At 48.0% G+C, this 12035-nt stretch overlaps 1 protein-coding gene across 2 annotated transcripts in view; it reads right to left on the reverse strand.

Annotated features, from left to right (window-relative positions):
* The window catches only part of USP7 (ubiquitin specific peptidase 7), a 65058-nt gene that overhangs the window by 16385 nt on the left and 36638 nt on the right, over nucleotides 1-12035 (reverse strand). For both annotated transcript variants that reach the window (XM_035022251.1, XM_035022252.1), the window contains 8 exons: nucleotides 10094-10292; nucleotides 8211-8349; nucleotides 7498-7586; nucleotides 5288-5396; nucleotides 4236-4366; nucleotides 3575-3629; nucleotides 2516-2596; nucleotides 2035-2125 (listed from right to left, as the gene is read on the reverse strand). In XM_035022251.1, coding sequence (XP_034878142.1) covers nucleotides 2035-2125; nucleotides 2516-2596; nucleotides 3575-3629; nucleotides 4236-4366; nucleotides 5288-5396; nucleotides 7498-7586; nucleotides 8211-8349; nucleotides 10094-10292 — 894 coding nt within the window. The remainder of the gene's footprint in view (nucleotides 1-2034; nucleotides 2126-2515; nucleotides 2597-3574; nucleotides 3630-4235; nucleotides 4367-5287; nucleotides 5397-7497; nucleotides 7587-8210; nucleotides 8350-10093; nucleotides 10293-12035) is intronic.

The following is a 12035-nucleotide window of genomic DNA, read 5'->3' on the forward strand; positions in this document are numbered from 1 at the left end:
TAATATCAAACACGGGGACTGAGCCGGGAAGCTCCTGTTGCTACAAGAGAACTCAAACGCTCTGACTCGCACACAAGAGGACGATGTGCAGGGACAGATGCGTTCACGGGGATGGAGTGCTCCCTTCACAGTGTGTCCAGAAGAATCACAATGCTCGCTGTGATTAGCTTACGATTTTGTCAGTTAAACCACAACAAAGCTGGGGCGCGTGGGGGAAGATAGAGAATTCGCCCAAGGACAACCAGCAGACCAGAAGACAGAGGCTAAAAACAAATCCACATGGATAGGAACGTCTGCTGACAAAGGTGCAGAACAAGGGAAGAATGTGACGGGTTCAAGAGAGACCCATATGCGGGGGGATCAGTCCTGACGTCCTACCACGTGCAAAAATCCATTCCAGGTGGATTACGGATAAAGAGAAAAGAGAAAACAGTAATAGATAAAATAGCTTATGCCTTCAGAGCAGGTGTTCTTAACACAAAAAGCAGAGAATGATTGGCTGATTTCACTCAAATTCTGAAATGCCGTTCAACAAGAATGAACAGAGGCGAGCCCCACGCGGAGCAGCCCCGAGAAGCCCACCGCCGGGCGAGCACCCCGAGCGCATGCGGCAGCGCTCCTGCCCTGCTCCTGCCCTGCTCCTGCCCGGACTCCATGTCCTGTGCTCAACAAGGTCACACCCTGGACGATGGGCACTACAGAACCGGGATCTGGAAGGAGCCCTTCACCTGTCCCCGCTCACTGTGCAGAAGAGAAACCCAAACAAGGCCCAGTGTCTCCCTGACAGAGGGAAGATACTATCTGGGGCCAGGGAAAGAAGTGCCCAAAGGACGGGAGAGCAGTCCCCAGAGCTCATGCCGGCCTGCGAACGGTCTCTGCTCCGCTCCCTCCAGCCACGGTGAAAAGCCCCCTCACACATGGAGCCCCAAGCAGAAGGCTCAGAACGGTGCTGCCTCAGCTGTGGGCCCAAGTAGCCTAACACTGTTGAGCTCCCACCTGACAGAGCGTAAAAACGAGCCTCCGAAGAACCACCCTATGTCCAAGTCACTTCAACGTGCCCCAGAACAAAGGTTAAGAACATCCCATACCCAACAGTATAAAAATCACCATGGCAGGCATCCAATAAGGATGCAAAGAAACTGGAAAACAGAGCCCATGATGAAAAGTAAATCCACACAGATCCATAAATCACAGGTGACAGAACTGCTCAACGATGACATTATGTCCCTATTAAATACATTCCTGAAGTTCAAGAAGATACCCTAACTGCCAGTAAGCATTTGGAAGGGTGACAATGTCGCTGACCTTCAGGGAAACGTGTATTAAAACCGAGATGGCACCATACTCCCACCAAAACGTACAGCTGGGACGGCTGACAGTCCTGCTGGGAGTGTGGCTCAATGGCAGCTCTCACTCATTGCTGGAGGGACCAGACTTGATAAACTGAGTTGAGAAACTCGCTGGCTTCACCTACTGAATGTATACAGACCCTTGGAGCCAACAATTCCACTCACCACGAACACAAACGGGCACCGGAGCCGGGCACGAGAACGGTCAAGGAGCCTTCAGCCCAACAGCCCCACACTGAAAACCCAAACATCAAGGAAAGAATGGTTTCAGAACACCTGCAGTTTACCCCCCGTGTGGAATACTATAAAGCAGCGAAAACGATCACACGATCACTACTCGTGGGTAGGATGTGGAGGAGAAGAAATGCAAAGCAGACACTGTAAGCTACATGAGCTCATCTCTGTAAGTATTTCAAACATGCAAAAATAACCTAGGAGGGGAGGTTAAAGGCCCAAACAGTGGATTCCTTTGAGAAGGGGAGGTCGTGGTCGGGAAGCGCCAATATCCGTGCCGTGAATGCCATGGGGCCTGACCCAGGGGGGGAACCGAGCCTGTGTGCCGCACACTCGTCACTTGGGCAATGTTCTCTGTGCAGCATTTCAACGAAAACCACTTGGGTAAATGAAGCATTAGCACAAAACAGAAATAAGCAAAAGGTCATGCCAGTATGTACACAGGACTTACTATTTTTCTTTCCTTTTATACTTAGCTGGATATCATAATAATCTTCTCTTCTATCGGATCGATAGTCTACTTCTTTACACTGGATATAGGACTACAAATGAGGAAAATAAGATGGCTTAAGTATTGTCAAAATACTGGCATTCTTTTTTTTTTTTTTTTAAGGAAACTATGGGAATCCAAAGCTCCCTTTTATTATTTTTTTTAATTTATTTTTTTATTCTTATGTTAATCCCCATACATTACATCATTAGTTTTAGATGAAGTGTTCCATGATTCATTGTTTGTGCACAACACCCAGTGCTCCGTGCAGAATGTGCCCTCCTCAATACCCACCACCAGGCTAACCCATCCTCCCACCCCCTCCCCTCTAGAACCCTCAGTTTGTTTTTCAGAGTCCATCGTCTCTCATGGTTCGTCTCCCCCAAAATACTAGCATTCTTAAATCATTTAAAATCATTGTTGAAAGCTGGTAAACACGTACCACCATTTTGCCTCTGAATAATTTAGGTATGGTGCCTTCCACACACGTGCCTTTCATCTTATTCTCCACATTATCAAGCAACTGGAAGAGAAAGTTTCGACTCTAAGAAAATGTTATGCTCAATTAACATACAATAATTTGAAACTTAACTAGGAAATTTCAACGGTCAAAGAAGTTCTAGACTATAAATATTATGACCTTTAGCATGCAATTATGAAAACATACAAAGTCTTCTTCCTTGGTTGGATATTTACAAAAATATCTACATGCAACAGTTGAGATTAACCTCTATACAGCCTTTGGAATGAATTAGTAATCTGTAGTGCCTTTAGAAGCATTTTTTATATTCATTTTACCTCTGTGGAAAAGCATGTAAATTGAGCACTAAACTTAACTCGTATTGGTCCACACCAAGAGATTAATGAGGTTGAGCCTGTCAACAGGATTGACTGGTTTGTCCATGGATATTTAATGAACTGGATTCAATCCAGCTAGTGCTGCAAAAAAGAAAACACACCTTGCCCAGCCAATCACCTTGAATAACCATTTCATGTTGTGTGTGTATGTCTGCGTATCTGTGTGTCTCTGTTCACAACTGGAAGGACGGGAATTTGCTAGCGACTGAAGATGGTTTTGGGGAGAATCACCTGCACAGAGGGCTGCCTCAGTTAGAAACTCTGTGCCAAGGAGGAGTCTGGACTCTCCAGAGTAACAATGGAAGTCACGATTCTAACAGCGAAGCAGGATGATCGGGACAGCTACTTAAGCCAATGTGCGGTTTCTCGGATTAGTAACTCAGGCAGATGTGCCAATTTAACAAATTTAAACCATACTACCTATTGCTATGTAAATCCAAGTTTCCCCTCACACTGCCCTCTCCAACAGCAATTTTGTTTTCATTCTTTCTGGCTCGTAAATGCCTCTCCTTCCTGGCCTGGTTCTGTCCTGCACAAGGCGCACTGGCGTGAAGCAGGTCTGGGCTTGGACGTGGTTACCGCTTCTGACAGTGCTCTGCAGCAGTCAATGTTAAGGAGTGTACAATTACAGCGCCGGACTTACCACTCGACACAGCTCTTGAACGTCGTGCTGCATGAAGCTATCTAAAGTTTCCCACCTTGGAAAGAGAAAAGGAACATTTATATTTAAACTTCCACATTTCAAATAACAGCATATTAAGCAACTCAGACTTAAAAAAGTAAACTGCAGGGGCACCAGGGTGGCTCAGTCGGTTAAGCAGCTGCCTTCGGCTCAGGTCATGATCCCAGGGTCCTGGGATCGAGCCCCACATCGGGCTCCCTGCTCAGCGGGAAGCCTGATTCTCCCTCTCCCACTCCCCCTGATTGTGTTCCCTCTCTCGATGTCTCTCTGTGTCAAATAAATAAATAAAATCTTTAAAAAAAAAAAAAATTCTTTTTTTGAGGTTTTTTGGGGTGGGGGGAGCGCGCCTGGTTAAAAGACACACTGGATTTTATCAGGACACCACAGCTTTGTCCTGCTCTGAACATCTTGCTGTGTGTGAGAGGACATCATTACGTGGTAAATTAGGTCTCAAGCAAAATTCTAAAACAGAGCCTTTACGTCCAAAAAGGACAAACCAAATACAGTGATAAAAACACTCGGCGTACTTAAATGCCTACACTCTGCTCTCGATTCCCCTACTACATGCTCATTAGTCTTCCTTACAGAAGGAAGAAGGGAAAGGCAGATTTCCGATACATACCCGAAGGACTTCGTTAGCTTTTTTGTTCCTACAGGCTTATCGCTGTGCTGTAATTCGTAGAACACTCTTTGTAATGCTAAGGGGACGCTTTTGGATGAATCATCACCCTCTGTTGGCATCATGTACACAGCCTAAAATAATTGATTAAGAAATAAAAATGGAATTTTATGTGAAAGTATCATTTCTAGTATCACAATGGCTTAAGGTAGTTGACAGGGCTTCTAACTATCCCCCAAAATAGGTCAGGAAGTTTTTTTAAAAAGTAATCATGAAAGTCTTTGGAGGCAATATAAAAAAACACAAGAAAGTAAAAACGAATTTAAAAATTTCCCACGGCTCACCATCCAAACAGAACCACCTTTATTTCCTACCTCTTGGAGCCAAACTTTTTAGCTTAACGTTACTTGTGAACAGAGGTTGTGGTAAGACCTAAGTGCCACTGCAATGATCCACATCCGCCTGTCCCCGCGACACCGTCCTGTCGGGGCAGTGACAGTGCCGCCGGAACTGGAAAAAGCCAGCAGACCGGCCAGCGGCGCCCCCAACGACCAGGAGTCCGTGTTGCCTGCACTGCTCCATGCTGTTCACACGGCATTCCAAAGGGACAGACGACTAGCTATCCTACATTACAGTCAAGGGATGTCTGTGGTTTTTATTAGTATTCTCACGAACCTAAGGTTTACCTGTAAGTGAAAATTAGACTTCACCACCAGGGGCTTTTCCAAAAATTCAGTTTTGATAAAAACTTTCAAATGTCGCTGCTAATGGCTTTCATATTAAAAACAAACAAAAACTTTATTATGGAGCTACAGAGCCCCATAAAGTTAGGTTTGTTAGCCAGCCAACTTTTGATCACCCAAGTTAGCTTTACAAGTGTCCACACGCTGAGGAATAAAGATACGCATTCGCATAAAAGAGGGGCCCTCTCTGGAGGCAGCACTGTGGTACTGGGAGAGACACGGCAAAGTCGGGTGACAGGACTTTGCCTGTCCCTGAGGACTTGAGCAAGAGGGTGGGTGGAAGGTTGAGGGAGAGAAATACCATCCATTTACCTTTCGTAGTTGATTTGTGAAAAATAAAGTCTGCAGCAGGCTGTTCATGTAACAAGTCGCTCCCTGATTCTTTAAACCGACATAGCCCGTGTGCTTCTTTGAATCCCACCTACAAGATCAGTCGGAGGTTGAGGGAAAACCGCACAGGACACCTCCTCACTTCTGCAGTGTGTGTGGAGCGTTTTGGCGAGACGCCGGCGAGACCCCGCACTGCCGTGCACCATCACCTCTTTCCCACCAGCCTGACGCAGGAATGACAGCCACGCACCCCTCCAAGGGAGAAACTCACCGCCAGGCCCCCGGGCACCGAGGGCACCGAGGGCACCAGGGCCAGGAGTTCTTAGCACGGTCACGGGCTCTGCTCGCCCCAGCGCACGAACCCAGCACTGGAAAAGTGGCTTAACGCCACCGACGGCAGCCCTGCCTCCTCCTTCCGAGATCAGCACTGACAGACAATCGTGAATTCTATGGGACTGGCTCCCAGTGTGGGTCCATCGCACACACACTAGGTCACATGTGGAGTGAGCAAGAAATGCAAACAGTCGGAACCCCTCTTTTTGCAGTTATACACATAAGCAAAGACAAGCATGTACACTGGGGCAAGTTCTAGCTCAGGCTTCTAAACTCCTAGTGCTCTTTCTCCCTGGTCTACGGTGCTGGGTGCTGAGGAGAAAAGGTACATTTTCTCAGAGTTAGCAGCCCCCACTGCATGCTCCCCCCATCATAACAGGAAGCTAGAGAGAACGCCAGTTGGAGTCACCCCCCTTCCCCATCTCCCTCTGAATGTAATGCAAAGACATGAACGAACACGATCGCCACCAAGCATGACCAACACTAGAGATGTTTATTGTTGGCCGAGGTCAGGGTCAATACTACTACTCTGGGATTCCAGGGCTTAGGCTGTGACCCTGCTGACATGCTCGGGTGTACCAAAGGGCCCTGGTTAAAGTGTGTGCATGGGTGGGTGTGAGTGTCTGTGTGTGCAAGTGCATCTGTGGATAATTTTAAAACTTGGCAAGAAAATATAAGAATCCTATATTACAGATGGTTATTTTAAAAACTATAATCAAAAATTAAGTGATAATGGCTGAACAGGTTTTGATAAGTAAGACTAAAGCAAGAAATCTGTTTTGATTGGTAAGGCTGGAAAACCAATCCAAATTTTTAGTCAAGTATATCATAAACAAGGGAAGTTTTTCAAAATGGAGAGGAAATACCCATAAAAAACCTAGTTTTCTTCTTTTTGCCCCCACTCCTGGTATCTGAATACGATCTGAGCTCTGAAAAGGCCCCTCAAGAAAAGCTGGATTCCTCCTGTACACACCCCAGGCCACAGCAGCCAGGACCCAGACTAAGTAACAGCTCCTTCTTGGCTGCCCCACGGTTCCCTGCCCCAGTCCATCCAGGTCAAGCCACACCCGCACTCTTGCCAGAGCAAGGCCAAGTGAAGACAAAATAAGGTGGGCAAGAAAGAGGTGCCTGCCGCTGAACTTCTTCCCAGACTGCACCTACAGCCTCACCCTCGGGCCTCGACCCGTCAGCAGGGCCCCACAGCCTGATTCCAGCTTCCAGCTCAACCTCCACACCTTCTGGATGTGCCGCCCAACCCCACCTTTCCCTGCTGATGTCCTCGCTCCTGTTGTTCTCCCTGCCCCAACCCCTCACCCTCCTTGACAAGTAATCCACCCTCCCCCCATGCTTCCTGTAAGGCCGAACACTGCCTCATGCACACAGACCTCCCACCGCTGAGCGACATCCCATCTCTTATGGGTCCTCCGAGCTCGGGTCCATCGGACTCACCACCTCCAACCCACCCATTCCTCCCCTGCTTCCTCATCATACCCTCCGCTCCCAGGCCTTCCCATCCCTGCCCTCTTCAGAGTAAAACCAGGGCATTTCCTCTGTAGGATCCATGAACCGCCCCACCAGTCTGGACATTTGAGGACAGGAACCCACGGCTGTCCTGCCAAGCATCATCACGTTCCTAGTGCACAGCAGTGTCCGGCCTACAGAAACCACTCAAGAAAACACGCCAAGCGAAGGGGTGAAGGTGACGCTAACATACAGAGCCGTGTACCCCCCGTATGTGTGGGCAAGCGCAGGAGAGTGCGTATCTGTTAAGTATGTGCATCTCTGTCCACATGCTAGTGCTTCTCTCAGCACAGCACAAAAGGTGTTTCTTAATAGCACCCAATTAAAGAAAAACTTACGCAACTCCATGGGGAGCATCCGCCTGTACAAAGACTTCAAAAGTGACTTTGTCATCATCTATAAATCCTTTCTCGGGATCAGTCACTTCCTATAAAAAATAAGAATATCCAACTTCCATAAGAACACACGAATGCTTGCTTCGTTCCAAAGAGACAATAACCCTAGTGCCCTCTACGTATTAAGAGGAAAATACTACTTTTTCTAACCCCTAAATAGTGCTTCTGATTTTGCAGTGTTTTGATTTGCTTTAACTAGTGTCCTCCGAACAAAACCAACAAGAGCTTGGATCCTCTAGGAAGCATCCAGGGGGCACTGGGGGCTCGTCCAAGGCACGGCCCGGAGGCATCGGTGCCTGCTCCCCAGAGCAAGGGCTCCAAGAGTTCCGGAGAACCCGCACTGGAGGACCCAGCAGGACACTCCTGACAACGCGCTCCTGGGTTCCACCTCTGCCAAGAGCAGCCAAAACAGACGGGGCTGAGAACTGAGGAGGTAACCTGAAACCATGCCTGACTTAGGGGGACCCCCACCAATACTGCCTTGTCAGCTGCTTAAAAACCTCAGCTAGCCAACTGGGGGAAACACATTTTCGGACACCTGTCCCACTTAGGAAGCACACATTTTGATTCTAGAACACACAGAAGGCTCTGAAGAATGAAGGAACTCGGGAAGGAGTAAGGCTCAGATCATTCTGCATAAATACTCGGTTACTTACGCTCCAGGCCATGAAATTGGAAAACCCCCAATCGTTCTCCTTGTGGAAGAACAAGTGGCTAATGCGGCGGCTGAATGACTTCTCATCGTCTCTGTAATTTATTATCTTCAGCACAGCTTGCGCGTGGCAAGACCACGACCTGTTCAAAGAAAATCTAAGCCTCAGTTGACCTATTTAACTGATGTTTGCACACTTTCAAAAAACACAGCACACAAAAATTACCACATTTTTTTCCTTTTTTGTCTTTTATTTTTTGGGAGGGGTGGGAGGAGCTGGGGGAAGGACATATTTACCTTTAATGGTGAAAACAGCTAAAAGGGTTTGGGGGTGCCCCTAGGCCATCCGTAGTGATCTGACCCATGGTTTTATTACTTTTAATTTCTTTAAAAAGTTTTAGGTCCGGTTCTTTTTTTTATTGCTATCAATAAAACAGAGACGTTTCTGAATTTTAGATACTGGTCTTTAGATTCTATGAGATTCTATTTTCTGGGCACATGGTAGTTTTAGTGTCTAACCTGGGTATTACGCGAAAGAACAGAACAAGGGAAGATCAAAGTCGTGCCCTCCAGGAGCCCCCTCTCCCAGCGGCTCCCAGGCAGGGCTGTGCCGCGCGCGCCCGGGGCTCTGAGCAGAGCCACCCAATCACAGCACGGCAGAAGCGTCCCCGCTACTGTCAAGGTGGGCACAGATCTCAAAAGGGCCTCTGGATCAATGTTTAAAACCCGAAAGGATACAGCCCTTTAAAGGTCCGCTAAGTGCCTGGGGCTACAGGAGAGCTGAACCCACAAGAGCGCAGCCTCGAGGCACCTGCGCGTCTGCTGGCTTGGGCCCCCGCCCCGGACACGGACCACTCGCTGTTTCCCCAAACGACTGCCAGCCTGAAGTGGTCTGTCAGACTAACGTGTAATCAGGCCATAATGGGAACACAGGAAGAAAAAGTTCAACCTACACACAGGCCCTGGCTGCAGCACACTTGGCTTCGCGCCTCTCACACACTCAAATCAAAAGCTCAAGGAAACGGACTGCGTTCCCCGAAGCCTGGACAGAACAGCAAGGGCCAGGGGAACAGCCGCCACTGAAAACTCCAAAGGGTCCTAGTCTGGGGGTGACCGCAGAAGGAAGCAGCCTTCTCACGGGCTCCTCGATATGGAACGAGGACACGACGACCCAGTGATCCGGGGACCCCTTCAAACAATGTCAACTAAGCTTCTGAGAAATGCTGAACAATGACAGCTTTTAATTAAGGGAAGACTCAAACTTTTGAGAATGAATCAATGGGTAGAAGATGTGAAGACTTAATCTTTAGTTTCATCTGAATAAAGGGACCATGAAGCTTTACTCAATTTGAAGACATTTTATTACATACTTCTTTTTAAAAATTATAGGAACAAAACAATATTCCTAAAATAAGCTGAAGAGGCCCATGCTGTAAAACTCTCAAAGAATGTTTTAATTTGATCTTTCTGAATCAACACACAGGAACTGTTTAATACAACAATGGGGAGGCCACAGGACCTGAGGAATTTTCCTGGACTACAGTTTTCCCCTCAGGCAGTGACTTGTAGAGTATGAAAGCCTGCAATCCGGTAGTGAGCCTGTCCAAAGGGGCCCCGATTCCAGGTTCCATGGGCTGGTAGATTCTAACCCGTGAGCTTCACTCTCATTTGCAAGAAAAACAGACACCTTTTCTAGTTTGGATAGAATACCTACCAGTGAGTTTTAAAGAGGGAAATGTATTTCATCAAATGTAAAATCAAAGGGCTATGTAGAGGCAGCAAGGAAACTCAAAACTGTTAAGTTCAAAGAGGCTGATCAGATCGGGCCTCCAATCACGTAGCATAACTATTTGTGGGTTTGTAATCGCATCATTTAAACTGTCTTACGTGGAATCAGATTCAGCATTGCACTGGAGAAAGAATCCTACGCTTTTTTGGTGTGGTCTGTCTGGATAAAAGCGTGGCATCACCATAATCTTCCATGGCAGATTTCGCACAAAACACGGAGGGCTAAGGACCGACTCACTCAGTCTGCTGAAGCGCTCGACAGTGAACTGAAAGGTCGCCTCGGAGCGCCAACTCGTGTCTGCAAGAGAAGGCCGTGTCAATCACAGGGCTCGGGCATCATGAAACAGCACCGACGGCCGCCAACCGTGGGACCCCGCGTGGGACAACCAACGACTGCGGGCAACTGCAACCTAACTGCTAGACCCGACTCTTGGGGAACGCGAGAGCGTCATTTCCCGAGCACTGATAACCTAGAACAGTGAGGTAACGCACAGTTTATGTGTGAATGAAATCCAAAACCCAGAGGGCTAACGACACACACCTGCCTGCCCTCCTCGAGTCCAGAGTTCGGAATCGTCTGAACGTCTACTCTACTCTGGCAATTCCCGAGTCCTCCTCAGTGAGTGGGCAGGCTGGGCAGAGGCCAAGGCCCGGGGATGGGTGGGGGAGGGCTGACCTGGGCCAGGTCTGCAGAGGAGCAGTGAGGGGGGCAAGGCGCTTGTGGGAGCACGGAGAGAGTGCCACAGCCATGGCCACAGCAGCGCAGACAAGACTGCTGAGAAGTGAGCCCCAAAATCAATGTTAACTTCATCAGTTCACAAGTTTTGTGAAATACCAGCCTGGACTCAAAGAAACTGGGATTCTTCTCCACATAAATCATAAAAATCATTAAATCTACTCAGCAAGACTTGAAGGCCAATTTAGGGAATTAAGGTTTTCTCCGACAGAAGTTGAGTGTGGATATAGTGCCTCTCTCTTAGCAGACTTTCAATTAAAAGTCACACTTTAGGGGCGCCTGGGTAGCTCAGATGGTTGGGCATCTGCCTACGGCTTGGGTCATGGTCTCCGAGTCCTGGGATCGAGCCCCATGTTGGGTTCCCAGCTGGGCAGGGGGGTCCACTTATCCCTCTCTCTCTGCCTCTCCCCAGCTTGTGCTCTCTCTCAGATGAATAAATAAAATCTTAAAAAAAAAAAAAAAAAAGTCACACTTTAGGGGCTCCTGGGTGGCTCAGTCGGTTAAGTGTCTGCCTTCTGCTCAGGTCATGATCTCTGGGTCCTGGGACTGAGCCCCACACTGGGCTTCCTGCTCAGCAGGGAGTCTGCTTCTCTCTCCCTCCCTCTCTCTCTCAAATAAACAAAATCTTGGAAAAAAATTCAGAAAGTCACACTCTAGAATTCCACCTTTGACTGATGTGGACTATTCATTTACAAGTGACATTGGCTTCTGATTAGCCCTGATAAGCCCAGCAATGTCTTCACAGATGGTTCTCAAACTCAAGTGAAGCAGCAGCCCTCCCCAGGCCACCACGCCCATCTTACTGGCTGGCACTTTTACAGAACATCGGGAAGCTGCTACAGCAAGGTCGAGGTGCTCCACAAGTCTCTACATGCTTTCTCTGCACTTCGGTACCTAGCTGGTTGCAGACAGGCTACAGTTCACTGGGTGGAAGGGGACCAAGAGCCACACTGTGAAGAGGCACCGCTGGTCTACAGAACACTCTAAGGTACATGGAAGAAGGCTTTTCCTGGTTTGCCATCAGGGGCTATTTTGGCATCACTGACCCCCAGGCTCCTGAAGCACCAAGGGAGGCTCTCAAGCTTGGAGGAATAGAATGTTAAGAAGAACACATTGCCTTCCTTCATCCTTCAGTCTCCAAACTTCACTAAGCCAACCAAGTGCGCTTAGGATAAGGACTTCTCAGGGTACGGAAATTGCTTATGTTTGGGACTATTGGAATTTGTTCTTAAGAAAACATGTCCATCAATCCTCATGAGAGGGTAGTATTCTTTACCAAAGAAATAAGAACCAAAAGTAAGCGTG

Source organism: Mirounga leonina, unplaced genomic scaffold (assembly GCF_011800145.1).
Source record: "Mirounga leonina isolate KUSES-001 unplaced genomic scaffold, KU_Mleo_1.0 Mir_175, whole genome shotgun sequence".
Lineage (NCBI taxonomy): Eukaryota > Metazoa > Chordata > Mammalia > Carnivora > Phocidae > Mirounga > Mirounga leonina.